This window comes from Citrus sinensis, chromosome 3 (genome assembly GCF_022201045.2).
Source record: "Citrus sinensis cultivar Valencia sweet orange chromosome 3, DVS_A1.0, whole genome shotgun sequence".
NCBI classification, from domain to species: Eukaryota; Viridiplantae; Streptophyta; class Magnoliopsida; order Sapindales; family Rutaceae; genus Citrus; species Citrus sinensis.
This window is the reverse complement of record NC_068558.1, coordinates 30147786-30171375: the sequence shown is the minus strand read 5'-3', so window position 1 is coordinate 30171375 and position 23590 is coordinate 30147786. Positions and strand designations below refer to the sequence as shown.

Below are 23590 nucleotides of genomic sequence, written 5' to 3'. Positions count from 1 at the left end.
AACTACGCTAGGTACGCCATGACTAGCAAAAAAGTGTTCTTCAACACCCCAGCAGCCAAACGAGCAAGAATCAGGCAAGTCCCGATTATGTGGACAGATGAGGACGAAAAGGGAATTCTATATCCACATGAGGATGCCTTAGTTATTAAAGCCATCGCTCCCAGCAAGAAGTTCGATCGGATTCTGGTAGATACGGGAAGCTCGGTCGATGTCCTGTTCAAGTCAACTCTGGAGAAAATGGGAATAGCAGACCTGAAGTTAGAGCACACCAACACCTCCTTGAAGGGATTTAGTGGAGGAAAGCTAGTCCCTCTAGGCATAGTCGAGCTGCCCATCACAATTGGAAGCTCCCCAACAGAGAAGACTATGATCCTGGACTTTGTGGTTGTCGATGAAGATGGTCCTTACCAGATGATTCTAGGCCGTTCATTCCTAAGGATGAGCAAGGCAGTGCTCTCCAATCATTACTTGGCTCTCAAGATGTAGTGGGGGTAGTACGAGGAGACCAGAGAATAGCCCGAAGCTATTACTCCACAGCAGCGAGAGAAACAATGCATATCACGTCGTTTGACACTCGGGGGGAAGTCAATGATGGCAGACAGGAGCCGGTTGAGGAGCTGGAAGCGATAAAATTGGAGGAGGGTGATTCGGGAAGAACAGAAGCAGGAGCTGGTTCATTGCCTCCGGGCTTATACATATGTGTTTGCTTGGACCCATGAAGATATGCCGAGAATCGACCCCGAGGTGGCTTTCCATAGGTTGGCAATAAGGAAAGATGCTCGGCCGATAAGACAGAAAAGAAGATGCTTCAACCAAGAAAGGGTCATGCCATTTGGCCTAAAAAATGCGGGTGCTACATACTAGAGGTTGGTGAACAAAATCTTCAAGCCGCTGATTGGAAGAACAATGGAGGTGTACGTAGACGACATGATAACCAAATCGAAAAACCCGAGCAAATATGTCGAGCACCTCGAAGCGACATTTGGGCTTCTGAGGAAGTATAAGATGAAGCTAAACCCGGAGAAGTGTGCTTTTGGGGTCGAAGCGGGAAAATTCCTTGGGGAATCGAGGCGAATCTTGAGAAAATTCAGGCAATCGTGCATATGAGGTCCCCTAGTAGCCTGAAGGAGATACAGAGCCTTGCTGGGAAGTTAGTAGCACTGAGCGATTCATATCCAAGGTGACAGATAAGTGCCAGACCTTTTTCCAAGTAATAAGGAGAGGAAAGAAAACGGAATGGACCCCCGAATGCGAAGAAGCCTTCCAGAGTTTGAAACAATATCTGCAGCGAGCACCTTTGCTGTCCACGCCACGAGAGGGGGACGTGTTGTTCTTGTATATGGCAGTATCAGATCATGCTACGAGCTCGGTTCTAGTAAGAGATGAAGAAGGGGTTCAGTATCCGATCTACTACACAAGCAAAGCCCTGCTCGATGCCGAGACCAGATACCCATCGTTGGAGAAATGGGCACTTGCTCTGGTGGTTGCTGCTCGAAAGCTGAGGCCATACTTTCAGGCATTTCCTGTCTTGGTAATAACAAACCAACCGTTGCGGCAAACTTTAAACAAGCCGAATTCTTCTGGTTGGCTAGTGAAATGGGCTATAGAGCTGAGTGAGTTCGATATAAGCTACAAACCCTGAGCAGTAATAAAGGCCCAAGCAATGGCAGACTTCGTGGCAGAATTTACAGAGCCCGAAGTAAGTTTGGACGAGCTGGATATGGCTGTAGTCAACGACGAGGATCGAGTATGGCATATGTCGGTGAATGGATCTTCAGGGGAGCAGGGGTCCGGAGCAGGGATTGTGTTGGAAGGCCCAGAAGGGGAGAAGATCTCTTACACTGTAAAATTGGAGTTCACGGCCATAAATAACCAGGCCGAATACGAAGCTTTAATAGCGGGGTTAGAACTGGCTAAGGCAGTGAAAACAAATAAAGTGAGAGTCCGAACTGATTCCCAACTGGTTGCCAACCACGTCAGTGAGAGATTTCAACAGAGAGATGGGAAGATGGAACAATACTTAATGAAGGTAAGACAAATGATAGGGAAGTTTGAGTCAGTAGAAGTGATACAAATCCCAAGAGAGGAGAATTATCGAGCAGACATTTTGGCTATAATGGCTGCTGTAGTAGATCCGAAACTACCCAAGTCAATCCCTTTGGAGGTGAAGACTAGACCCAACATTGAGTAGAATCTGGAGGTACTGAGGGTAGAACAGAAGTGCTCATGGATGGATCCGATAGCCTCGTACATCAGGGATGGGGTATTACCACCAGATAAGTTATGAGCTCGCAAGATCAAAGCTCAAGCGTCGAGATACACCATGATTGATGGGGTGTTATATCGGCGGGGATACACTGTACCAGTCGTCCGATGTTTGGATGAGGACGATGCAGATTACGTACTGAGAGAAGTACATGAGGGAGTTTGCAGAAACCATTATGGTGCGAGGTCCCTTGTCCACAAGGCTCTGAGGCAGGGATATTTCTGGCCGACGATGCACCAAGATGCATAGGAGAAAACCAGGAGTTGCATGAGTTGCCAGAGTTTTACAAATTTCTCTACCCAACCACCAGAGAAGCTCACTTATATGGCCTCGCCATGGCCATTTGCTCAATGGGGAATTGATCTGATTGGACCGTTGCCCAAAGGACCGGGGGCAACAACGTATGTAATAGTAGCGATTGATTACTTCACGAAGTGGGTTGAGATAGAAGCCCTCAACGGGATCACAGAGAAAAAGACGACTGACTTCGTATGGAGAAACCTGGTCTGTAGATATGGGATCCCATATGCCCTGATAGCAGACAATGGCAGGCAGTTTGATAATCATAACTTCAGAGACTTCTGCCAGAATCTAAGGATAGAGCTGAAGTTTTGCTCGCCTGCTCACCCTCAGTCTAACGGACAAGTAGAAGCAGCCAACAAGGTTATCAAGAGGCTTTTGAAAACTAGGCTAGGAGCAAAGAATGGAGCATGGGTTGATGAGCTACCAGGTGTATTATAGGCATACAGGACAACCCACAAAACAACAACCGGTGAAACTCTGTTCGCTTTGGCCTTCAGACATGAAGCTGTTGTTCCCGTGGAGATAGGGCCGGCCACGCACCGGACAGATCACTTCGATGAACAGGAAAACAACGACCAGATGTGCTTAAATCTGGATTTGCTGACTGAGAAGAGGGAGCAAGCATCGAAGCGATCAGTTGTCTACCAGCAGAGGGTTGCTCGTTATTACAACCAGAAGGTGCGTATACGATTGTTCAAGGTCGGTGATTAAGTACTTAGGAGGGTGAATCAAAACACGAAAGACCTGACACAAGGAGTATTCGGTCCAAACTGGGAGGAGCCATATAGGGTCAAGCAGGTCGCTGGACCTGGGGCCTATAAGCTCGTTCGCGCAGATGGCCACGAGGTGAAATGCCCCTGGAACGCAGCGCACCTCAGAAAATATTTCCAGTAAGACTCAATCATGTTTAAGAGTTATTTCTACTCGTTGTTATTATTATTCACTTTATGTTTATATATTTCTTGTAAGCCAAGTTCAATAATTAATGAAAGGTGGAGGAATTTCAGTCAGTCGTCATATATAAAAATTTCTAAGGCATGTAAAGGTTCACCAAGTCTCAAAGCTTATTTTATAGCGATACCAAAAGCCAAGCATGCCAGGATCTACTCGACCGAGCGAAGGCGAGCAGACCCTCAAATGTTATGAAAATTTCTAAAGTATGCAAAGGCTCACCAAGTCTCAAAGCCTATTTTATGGCAAGACCAGAAGCCAAGCATGCTAGGATCTGCTCGACCGAGCGAAGGCGAGCAGACCCTCAAATGTTATAAAAATTTCTAAGGCACGCAAAGGCTCACTAAGTCTCAAAGCTTATTTTATGGCAAGACTAGAAGCCAAGCATGCCAGGATTTGCTTGACCGAGCGAAGGCAAGCAGACCCTAAAATGTTATAAAAATTTCTAAGGCATGCAAAGGCTCATCAAGTATCAAAGCCTGTTTTATAGCGAGACCAGAAGCCAAGCATGCCAGGATCTGCTCGACCGAGCGAAGGCGAGCAGACCCTCAAATGTTATGAAAATTTCTAAGGCACGAAAAGACTCACTAAGTCTCAAAGTCTGTTTTATGGTGAGACCAAAAGCCAAGCATGCCAGGATCTGCTCGACCGAGCGAAGGCGAGCATACCCTCAAATGTTATAAAAATTTCTAAGGCATGCAAAGGCTCACTAAGTCTCAAAGCCTAATTTATGGCGAGACCAGAAGCCAAGCATGCCGGGATCTGCTCGACCAAGCAAAGGCGAGCAAACCATCAAATGTAAGGCGAACAACTCCATGAATTTCCAGGCCTGCTCGATGGCAGTACAGGAAGCCGATCTTTTTGGCACCTGCTCAACCACAATGTAAGTAAATAAAAAATAAAATAATCTGCCAAGAGCTCGAAGCGAAGAAAGCAAATAAGAACATTCTTATTAATCTGCCAACGATTATGAAAAGCTGCTAGTTTTAACATACAATGTTCCAAAAAAGAAACCTACAACACAGAGTACATTCAAGAGGACGGCGAGTCAGTAAGCTGAGCCATCTCCGCTGGCTGGTCCACCTCAGGAGCAGGGGGGTCTCGCCAGTTGCACCTGGGGGGTACTTGCCTCGGCAACATCATCAGGGACTGCATGAGGAGGAGAGGTTCCCTCCTCAGTTGCATTTAGCCCCAACTTTTCGACATCTTCTTTGGCTGCCTCCTCATCCATATGTTGAGCAACACCAGCGGCAAGTTCGTCAATCTTCAGATCAGGATGCTGTTTCCCTAAGACGGCCATGATGCAACGATAAGAATGCCGAAGCCCCTGGTCATACTGGTTGTCAGCTTCCTTCTCTAGGTTTTCAACTTGAACCTGGTGGGAATCTTTAAGAGATTTGAGCTGAGCCTCGTAAGTAGCCTTTTGCTTCTGCAGGTCCTCCTTGACCTTATTAAGCTCCTCGTCAAGAGTGATGGCCTTTGCCTGCGCGAGAGACTCCCGCTCTATCAACTTCGTATTCTTAAGGTTGAGATCTCCGGCTTTCTTCTCAGCAGCATCGGCTTTGTTTTTGGCCAACTGAACGTCTTCTCTCATCTTTCAGTCATAGCGGCCGACCTTTGCCTTATAGGAAGTGGCCATGCAGCCGAGATGAAAAGCACTATACTGCATAGCCTCCACTAGCTCGCCCAAAGTGCTGCCGTCAAAGTCTTCCAAGTCTTTTTTGCTCACGAGCCTAGAAAACTCACTAATATAGAGGACCAGATGCTCTGCTCGATTGTCGGGCAAATGAGGTTTCGAACCTGTTGATAAAGGAGGAGAGGTGGGATCAGTGGCTGTTCCACTAATTTCGCCGACTTTGGTATGAGGAGGTGGTAGAGTCCTCAAGGGGGGGAACTGCTCCGCGATGTTCACCCGTTTCGCAGAGGGAGCATCCTTATTCTAGTCTCGCTTAGCAGCATGAGGTCGAGGACGTTTCTGATTCAAAGCCCCGATCACAGCATCCTCCATCTTAAGATCAGTGGACACCAGGCGAGATTCGAAGAAGTTGTAAGTAGATAGCAACTCTTGGCTCAAGCAGGAATTGACTAACACAACCTCGGCCCGCTTGAGTGGTTCAAGTTTAAGCTTGTAGTGGACACCCTAAGAACCTGCAGTTCGAACAAAAATTGGGTTAGAGTTAAACAAAAAATGAGAACAACTAGGGATACAAGACTTCTAAAGCGAGCAGGCAACCTGGGACCACGAAATGGGATGGGACATGATAGTTCTTCCCATTAATCTGTGCAACTTGACCCCAGGGACCCCCAGCAAAAAAGAATTTTTTCTTCCAATTCCCACCACCACCAGTTGGAAGCTCAGTTATGGGTTTCCTGGTCTTGGTACTCAACATGAAGTAATACCAGCCGGCGTCTTTGGGGCTACTCTTTAACTGGTACAGGTGCTTTACCTCATCAACTGTGGGCTCACTCTGGCAGCATCTGTTCCGCAATATAAACAGACCAGAAAGTACCCTCCACCCGTTGGGGTTAAGTTGACCAGGAGCTAAGTTTAACCCACTAAGCATTCGGGCAAAATAGGGTTGTAGGGGGCACCTCATCCCAAACTTAAAACTTTCCAAAAAAAGAGTAACGTATCCCCTGGGAGGCCGGCTGGGAGAATTTTTTTTCTTGAAATCCTAAGGGATATATCATCAGGAATGTCTTTGAACTGTGCGACCGTTAGTGTAAACGATCATATACTACACATATGTATTTCTCCTAACACTGTTGAGTTCTCATGGTTATATTCGTTTTGGCCTTGAACATCTACCTGGTTCTGCAAGAGTTTCTAAGAGCTGAACCCATAATAGCTCCCTTTGAAGCGGCCCCACTTCTCTCTCACATAGGTGATATCTTGATTAAGAGTAACTCGCATTACTCTGCTCGAATTTTTCGACGCATAAGAATCATTAAGAGCCTAGCTCAACCTTATTCCCCGCGGGCATCATTGTTTCATCATAGGAATGGTCAATGAGGTAATCCTCTCAAGAGAATGACCCCCACAGTGATCCAACTTTAGTCTTTAACAAATAGGTTGTCCTATTGAACCTAAATCTTGGGATCTCCAGTCAACTAGGTTGGGTTTTCCTTCGTTATTGACTAATCATTCTATGGGTTTTAATCTCATTCCCCTCGATGATTTTTCTACTAGCTCTCTATTTAACCCTTTGGTTAGCGGATCCGCAATGTTATCTTTTGACCTCACATAGTCAATAGAAATAACTCCAGTAGAAATAAGTTGTCTAATGGTATTATGTCTACGACGTATGTGTCTAGACTTACCATTATACATATTGCTTTGTGCCCTATCGATAGCTGATTGACTATCGCAATGTATACAAATTGTAGGCACAAACTTTGGCCACTTTGGAATACCTTCTAAAAAATTGCGTAGCTATTATGCTTCTTCACCACATTTATCTAATGCAATGAATTCAGATTCCATTGTAGATCTGGCAATTACTGTTTGTTTAGAAGATCTCCATGATACAGCTGCACCTACTAGTGTAAATACATAGCCGCTAGTAGATTTTGAATCTTTTACATCTGATATCCAGTTAGCATCACTAAATCCTTTTATTACTTCTGGATACCTAGTATAGTGCAGTCCATAATTACGAATGTATCGAAGATACCTAAGTACTCTTACGATAGCTTTCCAGTGATCAGTTCCTGGATTACTCGTATATCTACTAAGTTTGCTTACTGTATAGGTTAGATCTGGTCTGGTACAACTTGTTAAGTACATTAGACTGCCTATTATTCTGGCATATTCTACTTGAGAAATACACTCTCCTCTATTTTTCGATAGATGGATACTAGTATCTAATGGAGTTTTAGACATAGTATTATCATCTTTATTAAATTTTCCAAGAATTTTATCTACATAATGAGTTTGACTTAGAATAAGTCCATTAGAAGCCCTTGAGATTTTAATTCCCAAAATGACATCTGTAAGACCCATGTCTTTCATGTCAAACTTAGACTTCAACATATTCTTGGTAGATTTAATCATGTCATCATCACTCCCAACAATGAGCATGTCATCAACATATAAATATAAAATGACATAGCCATTTTCTATTTCTCTGACATAAACACATTTGTCACACTCGTTGATCTTAAAGCTACTTGTGATCATCGTATGATCAAATTTCTCATGCCACTGTTTTGGTGCTTATTTCAAGCCATATAATGACTTTACCAATTTACAAACTTTCTTTTCTTGTCCTGGAGCTATAAAACCTTCAGGTTGCTCAATGTAGATTTCTTCATCTAAATCTCCATTTAGAAAAGCCGTCTTTACATCCATTTGATGTATCTCGAGATTGCGTAAAGCTGCAATTGCTATTATCATCCGAATGAAATTTATTCTCGTAACAGGAGAATAAGTATCAAAGTAATCAAGGCCTTCTCGTTGCCTATAACCTTTAATTACAAGCCTAGCCTTGTACTTATCGATTGATCCATTGGCTTTCATTTTCCTTTTGAAAATCCACTTATACCCCAAAGGTTTACATCCTGGAGGAAGATCTACTAGCTCCCAAGTATGATTTTGTAAAATGGATTCAACTTCACTGTTAATGGCTTCTTTCCATAAAGTGCCTTCAGCTGAAGTTACAGCCTCTTTGAAGCTTTAAGGTTCACTTTCTAGCAAATACGTCAGAAAGTCTGGACCAAAAGACTTTTCTATTCTAGCTCTTTTGCTACGTCTGACCTCAATTTCTTGTTCTTCTTCTTCTGATGCTTCATCATTTTCTTCATTTTCAATTGTTGTTTCGTGAAATTGTCGCAATTCTCTCGATTCCACTCTAGAATTGCAAGGAAACACATGTTCGAAAAACAATGCATTTCTTGATTCTATTATCGTATTTTTGTGGACATCTGGAACTTTAGACTCATGCACCAAAAATCGATAAGCACTACTGTTTTGTGCATAACCAATGAAAATGCAGTCAACAGTTTTTGGTCCTATTTTCACTTTTTTATTTAAAGGAACCACTGCTTTAGCAAGACACCCCCACACTCGTAAGAATCTATATGAAGGTGCTCTACCTTTCCATAGCTCATACGGGGTTTTATCTTCTTGCTTTCGGGGTATCTTATTTAACAAATAATTAGCTGACAAAACAGCTTCTCCCTACATATTCTGGGGTAACCCAGAACTTATCAACATTGCATTAATCATTTCCTTTAAAGTTTGATTATTTCGTTCTGCAATCCTATTAGATTGAGGTGAATATGGAGCCGTGATTTGATGTATGATTCCACTTTGTTCACATAGTGACATAAACAGAACAACATACTCACCACCACGGTCATTCCTTAATTCTTTGATTTTTCTATTAAGTTGATTCTCAACTTCATTTTTGCAGAGAATAAACTTTTCCAAAGCTTCATCTTTACTTTTCAATAAATATACATAGCAATATTTTGTGCAATCATCTATAAAGGTAATAAAATATTTATTACCACCTCTTGTTTGAATGGATTTAAAATCACAAATATCACTATGTATTAAATCAAGTGGATCGGTGTTTCTTTTAATTATTTGGAAAGATGACCTAGTTAGTTTTGCCTCAGCACAAGTTTCACACTTATGTTTCAAATCAATTTGGAAATTGGGAATATGCTTCATGTTAATTAATTTACGCAAAGAATTAAAATTAACATGTCCTAATCTATCATGCCAAAGATTAGAAGACTCAAGCAAATAAGCAGAAGAAATAGCTTTATTATTAATTGTTGGTTTCAGAGTCATTACATTGAGCTTAAATAGCCCATCATTAACATAACCCTTTCCCACATACATCCCATTTTTAGACAAAACTACCCTATTTGACTCAAACACCATTCGGAAACCATGTTTGTTCAGCAGCGATCCAGACACCAAGTTCTTCTGAATTTCTGGCAAATAGAGCACATTGTTCAGAGTCAGTTTTTTCCCAGACGTCATCTTCAAAATCACCTTCCCTTGACCCTCAATCTCAGACGTAGCCGAATTCCCCATGAATAGCTTCTCTCCATTGGTAACTGCTTCAAGTGAAGTGAACAACCCTTTGTCCGAGCAAACATGTCTGGTTGCTCCTGTATCTATCCACCATTCTCTTGGATTAGAGCCAACCAGATTCACTTCTGAAACCACTGCAGAGAGGTTTATGTCTGAAACATATTGAGTGATGTTTTCCACCACATTCGCCTCTCGCTTCTTTTTAGGCAACCTGCAATCCGAAGCCTTGTGACCCATCTTATCACAATTATAACATTTTCCTTGAAACTTTGTTTGTTTCTTGGAAATTCCTCCTTTCGGGCCTAATTTTTTATTTTTATTTTTAAGTCCATGTTCAACAAAATTTGCCTTTGCCATAGAAATAACCCCTCTTCTTTCTGCATTTTTGTTGTCTTCCTCAATTCTGAGCTTAACAACTAGCCCTTCAATATTCATCTTCTTTCGTTTATGCTTCAAACAACTCTTGAAATCTTTCCAAGCAGGAGGCAATTTTTTAATAATTGCGGCAACTTGAAAAGTTTCACTTAGATGCATCCCTTCTGCAAGGATTTCAGATAATATAATTTGAAGCTCTTGTACTTGACTTATTACAGTTTTAGAATCCACCATTTTATAATCTAGGAAGAGACCAACAACAAACTTTTTGGTACCCGCATCCTCGGTTTTATATTTTCGGTCTAAAGATTCCCATAGCTCCTTGGTTGTTTTCTTTCCTATGTATACATTATACAAGGAATCACTAAGGCCATTCATTACATAATTTTTACATAAAAAATCTGAATGGTGCCATGCATCAATTGCACTTGCAACTTGAATATCCGTTTCACCCTCTTTGGGTTTAGGAGCATCCTCGGTCAAGAACCTCGCAAGGTTCAACGTGGTCAAGTAAAAGAACATCTTTTGCTGCCAACGTTTGAAATTCTGGCCATTGAATTTTTCAGGCCTTTCCGTATGATTAACGGGAATTGCCACAGAGGTTGGTTCCTTCACAAACGTTGGTGCAGCAATAGAAGATGAAACTGGGACTTACGGAATATCATCAACGGTTTCAGTTGCCATCTCAATGATAATTAAAATCTGTTTTAAGAATCTAAGAAAAAACAAACACAACAGTGAGATAACAAATTATACAGTAGCTGAACAACGAAAACCAGCTACTGGAAAATTGAAATGAAAAACAGAAAGCAAAACAGAAGATAGATGAAGCCGAAACAGAAAAATAAAATAGAACCCGAGGCCTGCGGAAAATTTCCTTAAAACAGATTTACCACCTCTTAGAGTGCTTTAAGGTCAGCTAGTATCTGTTTCCCAGGATACAACGGGCACAAATTTCTGGCTAAGCACTGGCTGGAAATTCCGGCGAACCACAACAGTGAACTCGATCAGAGAAAACAGACTACGAAGATGGAGGAAGGAAAACAAGTGTGCTGGTTTTTTTAGTATATCAAAAACAGAAGAGGATATGCCTTTTTATAGTCATGTGAGGATGTAACAGCTGCTTTGTATTGAATTCAGAAAATTCAATATGTTTAATTGTTATAACAGCCAAATCAATTCAATTAATTGATTTCAAAATTGAATTCAAAAAATAAACGTGAATAACAGCTACAAAAAATAATTGTTGAAGCTGTTACAAGTTCTTTGAATTCAAAACGTGAAACTGTTAAAATAAAAAATTCAAAAAGAAATTAAAAACGTGCCAAGCTTGCATGGATGATTTTGGGCTGACATTCGCGTACGCAGGATGCGCGGGCACACACGAGTTCAACCAAATCGGTCTTGGATTTGCACCCCCCTGCGCACGCGCGTGTAAAGAGAGCCTTTATCCTTGTAATTCTTACTCATGCATGGTCAAGTGTTTATATATAAACACTAATCACTACGCTTCTTTTTCCCATGTGGGATAAGCCTCATTTCCTTTCAAATTTCCAACTTTAAGGGTGAACTTTGAGAGACAATTTCTCATTCACCCAAGCACCATTTTGAGAAATTAAGATTATACTTTTAAAGTATCAACGGAGTAGAATCCGAACCTCACAATATTTTTCACTTTCGTTAAGTGGGACCCACTCAAAATGTGCCCTCAAATTAGCATATATACATGCTATTTTTTCAACACTAATTGGTCTTTTTATTAAAATCAATTTGCAGCATTATCTATTATTTGGTCCTCCTCATTATTATATTACCATTATGTTTCTTTTCTTGACTTTCACCCTCTGTGGAAATTACAACTAAGTATTAAAGCTCAAGGATTTTATTTACATGAATTGTTTATGAAATTTATGCCTGCATTGAATGAGATTTCATCATATTTTTTTCTTTCGTTATATATAAAATAGTGTAGTGGTAATTGTTTATAATAAACTGCCCTGCATGTGTGTGCTTATAATAAACTGCAGTTTTTAGATCATTTTTTGATGTATGTGGATATGAATTGCAGGAAAGGAAGTGGGGTACATGGTTTTATCAGTAGTGCTGGAGAAACTAAACTTCAACTTCAACGGCGAAGGTTGACCACTGATAGTAGTACCATTATTTTTCTTCATAGTCAGATTCTTTCTGTTTAATTTTTTATTCTTTGTTGTCCTAAATAATTTATTCACTTGATTTTCTGTTTTCTTAATCTATTAAGTTTGGTGTTTGACTGGTCCATATTGACTTGTACAAATTGGGGGATTTTGAAAGCTAGAAGAAGTGCTTGCCTAATGAATAAAATTTTCAGGATATTTATTTACCAGTCAGCTTGAAACTTATGCTGTCAAACATAGTTAGTTCAAAATTGATTCATTCATATTCTTGTGTGAAACTAAGATGGTCCAACAATAAAAGGTTTTGCTTCATATGAAAATGGTCACAGACTTGTTCTTAAGTTCTTTTCTGGAAAATTCAAAGCCTTGTTCATATGTAATTGAACTTTATTCTACATTCTGATGTTTGACACCAGACATCCTCTCTAGTAAAACAACTGTCATGTGTATATTATAAGCTAAATTTTGCATGGACGATGTCTTTGAGTTGTGTTTGACTGTGCTTTTTGGCTCGTTCACATTAACATTCACACAAGGTTTTGATAGGCAATATTTGTAACATTATGCCAATGTCATAGGGCAGATAAGATTAATGATTTCCATACTTTCAGTGCTATTTTTTCACTGGTTGTTCTCTATATCCTGTTGTGTCATTGCACTGTAAACTTTCCCTTGTCTTTCTCCCTCTCTCTCCCATTGTACTTGCCATTAGTTGTCTTTACCAAGATGTTAATATAATTGATGCAAACAAATAGAGGGCAGCAAATTGTCATGGGATACAGGGGAACAAGTTTATGTTGATGTTGAAGCGAGCAAAGATTAACTCCAATGACTTTAATTTTTTCTATTTATTTGTTTGGTTAAACTGTGCATCAAATTTGATGTTTGATTATGTTGAACTTGTTTTATAATTATATACAATCACTCCATTCACATTATAATTGATTTTAGCTTCTGGATTATTTTTGTTTTGGTGCTTTTGGCACTTGCTATTAAATTGTTTGAGAAAAGTGCTGACTAGAGAATTGTCCTTAAATTTACATGAATTTTTTAATGAAATTGATGCATGCTTAGAATGAGATTTCATTGTATTTATTTCTTATTGTTATATATAAAACATAGTGTAGTGATAAACATAGAACAAGAACAATATATATATATATATATAAAGCTGGGATTCCAAGAGGTGATGTGGCATCACCATTCCTCATCTTTTTATATTCTCTATTATCTAAAATATTGGTGGATATTCTTTGTACATGTCTCTTCCTCAAATATCTAAAATATTGGTGGATATTCTTTGTACATGTCTCTTCCTCTTTCTATTTAAATCCAATAATATGTAACCATTAATAATAATTAATTATAAGTCTTTTGAAACATTCATTTATTTTATTATGCTAGCAATTTAACTTTAGTAGCTTAAAATACATCAATTAATTAACATAGGAAGAGAGGTTCTTTCATCTTCCCTCAATAATGCTACTAGGGCCTAAGTTTAATTTAAATGTCTCTTTCTCTTTCTATTTAAATTCAACAATATGTAATTATTAATAATAATTAATTATAAGTCTTTTGAAACATTTATTTATTTATTTTATTATGCTAGCAATTAAACTCTAGTGGTTTAAAATACATCAATTAATTAAGATAGGAAGAGTGGTTCTTTCATATTCCCTCAACAATGCCACTAGGGCCTAATTTTAATGCAATAATCCTATATTTAATTATGCAACCTTTTATTTAGTGCATTTTGGCTTCTTCAAATTTTATTATGCTAGCAATTAAACCTTAGTGGCTTAAAATATATTAATTAATTAACATAGGAAGAGATGTTCTTTCATCTTCCCTCAACAATGCCACCAGAGCCTAATTCTTCTTATTCTAAATTTAAGTTTTATTTGCTTGTTATCATCAGCAACACAAGTCGATTATGATGCAACTGCCATTATAATTAATTGAGAACGACGAGTTATCTTTTCTGGTGCAATTCACTATATCCTCGCAGCACTCCACAAGTACTGCATGCAAATAATTAATTTACAATTTCTGAAATCACTTGCACTTTCACATTTTCTTCTTCTTTTAACCCAAAAAAAAATGCTACTTTGCTGCAAAAATATTATCTTAATTTTTTTTTATTCCTAACAAGCCAAACATGATCCCACATTCAAAACGGTGTGCTTTCATGTTTAGAAAAAATTATGGGCAATATTTTTAGATCAAATAACATTGTTATTCCTTAAATATGCAAATTTTTATATGATTTATTTCTATAGGCGTTGTATTTGTGCAGATGTGGCCAGATCTTATACAGAAGGCAAAAGATGGAAGGTTCGATACAATTGAAACTTATATTTTTTGGAATGTTCATGAGCCTCAGCGTCGCCAGGTGTCAATTATTATTATTATTAAGTGATCTGTTAAATCAAAAATTCTTACTTAGAATTGACTGCAAAGCTGCAAAACACGTTTTAGAAAAGGATGTTCAAAACATTGCATCAAAACATATTTTTGCACGATGGCAAGCCATTTTAAGTGTTTTTGATTTTGACATTGAATTCATTAAAGGAGATACAAATTCTCTCCCTGATTTTCTAACTAGGGAATTTCTTCAAAACAGATAATGCCGCCCAAACGAAGAGACAAGGGCAAGGGTATCATTAAAGACCATGAACCTCAAACAACCTCTAAAGAAACTCAGATAACCCCTCCTAAAGAAAAATTACTTTCTTCTGCCATGCCTATTAAATCTTGGATTGACATGGTCGATGAACAAGAAGCACAGTCTGTTCATTTGGATTGGACGGGCTTTGGTAGGTATTTGCTTTTCATCAAAAGAATTTTCATAAGGTAAATTAACCAAATGTTGTTTTCTATTCCAAAAAGCAGATGGTAGATCCGCACATATTTCTTTTTCAATGAGGTCTTTAAGATCAGAGATTCTTCTTTTTACAAATTTATTTTGTAATTGGTTTTCGATTCTTTGTAAACTCAAATCCTTTTTAAAACAAATCAGATCATTTTGTTTTGTTTTGAGGAGTGTATTGATTTGGTTCTGGTAAACAGAACAAGCTTTAACAATATTCAAATTTCTTGTTTTAGGTTTCTCAATAAAAGGAAAAACAAGTTTTTTGGTTTTTTCTTTAAAGGATATACTATCATAGTTGACAGTATAAGGAGTAATGAGATTGATAAAGGGGGTTCCTAAAATAGCACAGTCTAAAGCCATTGCCTCCGATAAGCAGGTAAAAGAATGGATAAACTCCATTACAAAGTCTCCTGAGCTTATGTTAGCTTTACAAAATATTTTCCAAAATAAAGCTCTTTCTCAAGTTCCCGAGAAAGAAAAAACTATTTTAAAGATTAAATATTTTAAATTTAAACACTCACCATAAAAAGGTTTAAACAATTTATGGCATTTGGGGTTAGAATGTCTGGGCTTGGCCCAAAGTAGTTCCACCATTGTTGGAACCAATTTGGAAGGCTTTGTACGGTTATTTTCGAGTTGAAGAAAAATAACCAAGAATGGGTCTTTTTGGGGTTTTGAATGAAAAATGTGTTAAACTAGGCCTGTTGGTAATCCCAGTAAGAAAATGATAAACAATGGTTTAGATGCATTTGAAAATTGGCGGGAAAGGTTTTGGGTCTGTGAAGTTGGTCACCCCATTGTTTTGGGCTTAAGACTTTTAAGATGGTAGCTGTGGAATAGGCTGGCTCAGAATGAGCTTCACTAAGAAAGAAGTGTTTAAATTTAACAGACTCAGTGAACTCAAGAATGCTTTGATAGAAAGCCTGGGGTTTTGATAAATCCCATGGTTTGAAAAATCAGCATTTCGGGAAAATCTTTGAAACTGCTTGAAATAGATCAGAGTGATAAAACCCATCTTCCATTGATAAAACATTTTGATGATAGGTTTTACAAATCCAATCCGAAGCTGTTTATGAAAGCTTTGATTGAGGAACAATAATTTGAGAAGAAGAGCTTTCACAAGAAATGACTTCTTTAGAAGAAGAAGGTTTTGAAATTGCTTTAGAAATAGTTTTTTCTTTCTCGGGAACTGGTTTAGCCATTTCTAGTTCTAAAGGTTCCTTGTTTCAAACAAGAATCAGGTTCCTTAGTCATTACATTTCCAAAGAAACCATTACACCTATTGAGCGATCTCTTGTTTTTGTTGACAAATTTCCTGATAAAATCCTTGATAAAACCCAATTGCAAAGATTTTTAGGAAGTTTAAATTATGTCATTGATTTTTGTCCTAATATTAATAGAATTTCAAAACCTTTGCATGATAGATTAAAGAAAAATCCTGTTGCGTAGACTGATGAACACACTAAAGTTGTTAAGCTCATAAAAAATTCTATTAAAGATATTCCATGCTTTTTTTTTGCTAATCATGCATTACCTAAGATTGTTGAAACTGATGCATCTAATTTAGGATATGGAGGAATATTAAAGCAAAAAGAAAATAATAAAGAACAAATAGTACAATATGTTTCTGCTCATTGGAATGAATGTCAAAGAAATTACTCTACTATTAAAAAGGAAATTCTTTCTATTGTTTTATGCATTTCTAAATTTCAAAGTGATCTGTTAAATAAAAAATTCTTACTTAGAATTGACTGCAAAGCTGCAAAACACGTTTTAGAAAAGGATGTTCAAAACATTACATCAAAACAGATTTTTGCATGATGGCAAGCCATTTTAAGTGTTTTTGATTTTGACATTGAATTAATTAAAGGAGATACAAATTCTCTCCCTGATTTTCTAACCAGGGAATTTCTTCAAAACAGATAATGCCGCCCAAACGAAGAGACAAGGGCAAGGGTATCATTAAAGACCCTGAACCTCAAACAACCTCTAAAGAAACTCAGATAACCCTCCTAAAGAAAAATTACTTTCTTCTGCCATGCCTATTAAATCTTGGATTGACATGGTCGATGAACAAGAAGCACAGTCTAAAGCCATTGCCTCCGATAAGCAAGTAAAAGAATGGATGAACTCCATTACAAAGTCTCCTGAGCTTATGTTAGCTTTACAAAATATTTCCCAAAATAAAGCTCTTTCTCAAGTTCCCGAGAAAGAAAAAACTATTTCTAAAGCAATTTCAAAACCTTCTTCTTCTAAAGAAGTCATTTCTTGTGAAAGCTCTTCTTCTCAAATTATTGTTCCTCAATCAAAGCTTTCACAAAAAGCTTCGGATTGGATTTGTAAAACCTATCATTAAAATGTTTTATCAATGGAAGATAGGTTTTATCACTCTGATCCATTTCAAGCAGTTTCAAAGATTTTCCCGAAATGCTGATTTTTCAAACCATGGGATTTATCAAAACCCCAGGCTTTCTATCAAAGCATTCTTGAGTTCACCGAGTCTGTTAAATTTAACCACTTCTTTCTTAGTGAAGCTCATTCTGAGCCAGCCTATTCCACAGCTACCATCTTAAAAGTCTTAAGCCCAAAACAATGGGGTGACCAACTTCACAGACCCAAAACCTTTCCTGCCAATTTTCAAATGCGTCTAAACCACTGTTTATCCTTTTCTTACTGGGATTACCAACAGGCCTGGTTTAACACATTTTTCATTCAAAACCCCAAAAAGACCCATTCTTGGTTATTTTTCTTCAACTCGAAAATAACCGTACAAAGCCTTCCAAATTGGTTCCAACAATGGTGGAACTACTTTGGGCCAAGCCTAGACATTCTAACCCCAAATGCCATAAATTGTTTAAACCTTTTTAAAGCCCATTATGTCCCTTCTGAGTTAGAGAAGAGATTTTCTCATTTTCTCTGTTTCTGTACAAATTTCTTTCTTCCTTGGGTCTGGATGTGGAACTTCAATTACCATACTCAAGATACCCAACTCATTTTATAAAGAACCTTTAAGGTAAAATAGTGGTCTAAGTTTGATGAACAATCCAAACTATCGAAAGCCACAGTCCAGGTTTGGCTTTCCTCAAAAGGCCTCCTAACCCCGAGCATTCAAGATGTTAAAGCCCAAAGCACTTTCCTCGCTCAAAGGACAAAGGCCCAATCACTTTTGGCCAGTGCAAAGACGGAGGAAGAATATTTTCAAGTCATGCAGCAGCTCCTTGCATCAAGATCAGAACCATCCGTTGCTAGTTCAAGTTCTTCTGATGATGCTGAGCCTTTCATCTCCCTTGGAGATGACAATGAAGATGATTGCTTCAGAATACTTCCTCCATTAAAGCATACTTAAAGCTTGTTGATTTTTTTTTAAAAAGTAATTTCCCATTTCTGTATTTTCTCTGTAATTCTATTTATGTATTTTCTCTGTAATTTTATTATCCCTTGTATTTTCCATTTATGTAATTTTTATTTGTAATTATCGCTTGTATTTTTTGTAATTTTCCAATCTTTTAAAGCCTTCATTGCCGCGTCCAGAAAGAAGTCAAAAGCATCCTATAAAGAATTTGATAAGAATATCTTTTGAAAATGTCTTTCGAGACACAAGTGTGGCCGCACATGTGCCATGTTTTCAAAAGGTATAAATTATTGCCTCATAGAGCATCTCTCCACGTGAAGCTTTCCTAGCAGAAGATGCCTTCAATAATGCTGTCTCCCATATTTCAAAAAGCACATCCTGCTTTAACTATTGCTGACCCCATTCTCCTCCAACGCATGTGAAGCTACAGCAAACAGCCTTCCTTCTTGTACCCTTAAAAGAAGGACAAAAGGCATATCCTAGGGCAGGCTCGGGAGCTCTCTCTCTCTCTCTCTTCGGGAAATCTGGATCAAGACTTAGAGGAAACATTTCCTGTCTTGTAATTTTCCTTTCTTAACAAGCTGTAACTTATTTTGGATTCAAGCAAATCGTGTAAGTATTCAATATTTCTTTAAAGAATTTATAATTCATTTAAAGCTTTAAATGTATGTTTAATTTTACAATTTAAGTTTATGCATATTTAAACTGCTACGTTCTTCTAAGGCACAGAGGCCTAATCTCTTCCCTTAGTCGTATTTTCTCTTCTCCCTCCATTCAATCAGAGTACTATTTCTGGGATCCAGATCTAGTACTATCCATGAGCCTTTACGTTAATTGCATAAAGAATTTGAATTTTAAAAATTTTTGGTATATCAGCTGGAAACCTGAACATGCGGGATATTGATATGTTCTAAGTCAGATCTGGTCCCTAAGGCAGATTAAGCTCTGCATTGATCTGGTAAAACAATGCCACGTACCAATTTAATATTGCTTATTATTTTGTCTTTAAAATATTTAATCTTTTGAACACACACACATACTCCACGATCTTGGTCGTACTGGTATCAGAGCATGGGGAGGATAGTGTAATATAGGATAAAGTTTTTGTGTTTAAAGACAGAACTAGAAATGGCTAAACTAGCCTTTTTAGTGGCAAGGAAAAGTGTCTTTAGATGTTTAAAATGTTGGTCGATCGTTTGAGAAAAAACCAACACATCATCGATATAAACAATGCAAAATTCAGATAAAGGAGTATAAATATCATTCATAATCCTTTGAAATTCGGAAGGTGCATTCTTTAATCCAAAAGACATAACAATCCATTCATACTGTCTAAAAGGAACAGTAAATGCAGTTTTATAACGGTCTTTTAGATGGATTGGCAAATCCAAATTTCATATCAAATTTTGAAAAAATGAATGCAGCATGTAGTTTCTGGAGCAAATCCTTTTTATTAGGTATGGGATAACTAATTCATTTTAATGCTTTATTAAGGGGTTTGTAATTTATGACTAGTCTGGGTGTCCCTCTTTCTATCTCAGAATTTTTATTGACATAGAAAGCGGCACAAGACCAAGGAGACCTAGACTTGACTATGAGACCTTTAGATTCTAAATCTTTTATCTCATCTTTGCAATGTTGCTCCAATTCCATGTTCATTTGGATTGGACGGGCTTTGGTAGGTATTTGCTTTTCATCAAAAGAATTTTCATAAGGCAAATCAACCAAATGTTGTTTTTTGTTTCAAAAAACAGATGGTAGATCTGCACATATTTCTTTTTCAATAAGGTCTTTAAGATCAGAGATTTTTCTTTTTACAAATTCATTTTGTAATTGGTTTTCGATTCTTTGTAAACTCAAATCATTTTTTAAAAAAATCAAATCATTTTGTTTTGTTTTGAGGAGTGTATTGATTTGGTTCTGGTAAACAGAACAAGCTTTAACAATATTCAAATTTCTTGTTTTAGGTTTCTCAATAAAAGGAAAAGCAAGTTTTTTGGTGTTTACTTTAAAGGATATACTATCATAGTTGACAGTATAAGGAGTAATGAGATTGATAAAAGGGGTTCCTAAAATGACAGTATGGTGTATGTCATTTGTAAGAATAAAAGAAGTCCTGAATTCAAAACCATTGTTATGAATAGAGGTGTCAACTTTAGATTTGACATTAAGTTTTGAATTATTAGCGGCAGAAAGTCTCTCATTTGTTTTCTCATGAAACCTTCTGGGGACAATATCTTCTTTAATGTAATTTAAATCAGCACCAGTATCAAAGAGGACAATGGTGTCAATTTCAAAATCTTTAGAAAAGATCAAGGTGATTTTGATCAAATATTTTCTTGTGGTGATTTGTTTTAATACGAAAAGAAAATCATTGGGTATAGATTCAATGTTTTCTAAACTGTGTTCTCCATTATCACCATTATCTTCTGATTCTTTATCAGAATTATCTTGTAATTGTCTTTGTAAGAGGAGTTGGATAGTATCAGAATCATTTTTTGTTTTTCTTTTAAGTCTTTTATCTCGAGTTTGATATCTTTTATTTCTTTCTGAAGATCTTGAATGCTAGGAGTCGTTGTTTTCTTTGTTTTCTTTTTATCCAAAATTTTAGTAAGATCATATGTATTCTTTTTAATTATTGGGGCTTTAGAAATTTCTGTTTTATTTCCTACTTCTAAGGTTTTTAGAAGTTTATCAAGGTATTCTCTTTGAAGAGTAGGGTCAGAAATGTGTTTGACTAATTCAAGAAAAGTTTCTTGATCTTTAGTTAATACATTGATTTTCTTTAAACGAGATTCTATGTTAGAATCACTACTACTAGATTCTGAAGTATCAGAATCCATCAACTCATCAATTTGTAGGGGGTCATTGTCTCCCGTCATGGAAGACTCAGAGTCAGAAGACTCTACAAGTAAAGGGGAAACTTTAGAAAGTATTTCTTCGTCAAGGCCAATCTCATTGAGCTTTTTGTTCATCCTGCAAAATTTTACAGTATGGCCTTTCTTTTCACATTTGTAACATGTGGTTTCTTTGTAATTAAAAGGGGTTTTTTGTTTGGGTCTAAAATCCTTCTTCTTAGAGAATCTGGGCTTCTTATAAGGCCTTGAAGGTTTCTTATAAGAAAGTTCTCTAAAATCTTGAAAGGGTTTTTTTATGGCTTTTTGATTTGTAATGTTTCTTGTAAGGTTTTGAAGAACACTCACCATTACAATCTTTAGAGGTGGAGGTTTTAAAGGGATCATAATTGAATTGCTTACAGAAACTGCCTAATTCTTGCTGAGATTTTCTAAGCTCCCATTTTAGACGTTTCTGAAGTTTCAAGTCTTGACAAATCTTTAAACCTTCTTTATTAACAAAACCAACTAATTCACCGTAGGTGAGTTCGTTATAAGGAATACGGTTGTCATACAAGGCTTTAATAGAGTTCCTAACCTTTTCTCCTAAGAGGGTTGGTAAACCTGCAAGGAATTTTTCTTTCCAAGTGATATGGTTTGCATAATCTCTTAGGAAGAGTCTAGTAAAGAAAGTGGTTTTATAGCTTTGGAATTCACTAAGTTTCCTACATCTCAGGTTGTGTAGTAACTCAGCATTTTTATCTCTAAGGTGTAAATGATCACCTATGAAATGAAAGGATATAGTCAGAATTAGAGTAGCAACAGCATCCTGAATAGGGTCATTTAATTCGTCACAGATGGGGGCTCCATTCTCATCAATTTGAATTGAATTTAGGATATCTGATTGTTGTTGTTTGATGAGAAGATGATCCCACCAACCTTTAAGTTGACCAGTAAAACCAGCAATGAAAATTTCTGCAATAGGTTTGTCAGAAGTTCCCGACTGAGTTTTATATGCATTAGCTGCCATGGTCATCTGTTGCAACAATCCTAGAATGTTATATTCAGACATACCATCAATATTCCACTCATAGACAGAGGATGCATTAAAGCGTGATTGGTTTAATGCACTAGGTCTGTTGTCTATGGCTAAGTCAGGTGGAGATTTGACAGTAGGTAGGGCTAATTCCCAATGAATTTTGTTGGCTTTAGAAACAAGTTCTTCTTTAAAGGCTTCTATATCAGAAGAGGCTATAGACATGTCATCTTGTTCTAGTACTCCAATTTTACTAGATTGGGCACTATCAGGGGCTATTTGGATTTTACTAGACGAAGAAGAAGAAGCTTATATTCTATCTAGTTGTTCTCTAATAGCTTTAGCAAAATCTGATTTTGACTCTTGAACAAGCTTTTGACTAGTTTTCGAAACCTGAAAGGGTTTGAAAATAGGCTCTTTAAGCTTTTTGTTAGAATCCGATTTTGAAGTAATAGGAGAAACAGTTATGGTAGACTTCTGGAATTGGTTTTCGATCCTAGTCAACTGTTTTCCTAATGTGTTTAGGTTAGCATTACAGAAATTATTCTGTTGAATAATGCTGCCTAAATTTATCTCTGGATCATTTGGTTTATGGATTTTGTAGGGTGAAGCTTTAATCTCAACAGGAGGCATACCATATTCAATGGTCAAACTCCTAAGAGGTGGATGTTCAGATTCTATGGTTCGATCACTATCAGTAAGATTCCATTCAGGATTCTTTTTCCTAATAATAATAGGATTTGATTCTTTAAAAGGATAATCAATGTTATTATCAGAGGCATACATTTTAAACCAATTAAAGAATAAAATATGAACTTTATGCAGATTTACAAATTCATAATAAATTTCTTGTATTTGTTTTCTTTGGCTTAAGAAATTTTTGAAGAACCAAAGTCTTTTTTCTTTATTGCAATCAGAATAAAAGTCGTTATGAAGAAGAGTTTTATCTAATTCAAAATCTTTTTCAAGAACATTTACTACATCTTCAGTGACAGCGGAAAATGTAGGAGAGGTTGGAGGAGAAGATTCCTTCTCTTCCTGTCTTTGTTCATGTTGACTGCTAGTGTAGATTGGGTGAGGAACACTAGTGGTATAGTCAACAGAGTGGATAGAGGAACTAGGTATATTCGATGTGGAAAACCTAGGTTGGTTTTTTATTGGTTGGAAAGGGAGGTTTATAACTGAAGGAATTTTTGAAAATCTTCTTTCTAATGAAGGAATATTCGTACTTAAGTCTTTATCAGAGAACCTAGAAGATGTGGATCTCTTAAAGGACAGTTTAACCTTCTCATTTGAATACTGAGTCACATTTTGCAACTTTGTATTAGGCTCAAGTTGTTTTGGAATCACTGGTGCAGTGGCTCCTTCAAGAATCCATTCGTCTGGAAGATTGACA

General features: G+C 37.3%; 1 protein-coding gene across 1 annotated transcript; it reads left to right on the top strand.

The window, feature by feature from the left end:
- Window positions 1-1663: 1663 nt before the first annotated feature.
- LOC127900718 (uncharacterized) lies at window positions 1664-2191 on the top strand. The gene has a single exon (XM_052435922.1). The coding sequence runs from the start codon at window positions 1664-1666 to the stop codon at window positions 2189-2191; it is 528 nt and encodes a 175-aa protein (XP_052291882.1).
- The last annotated feature ends 21399 nt before the right edge of the window (window positions 2192-23590 follow it).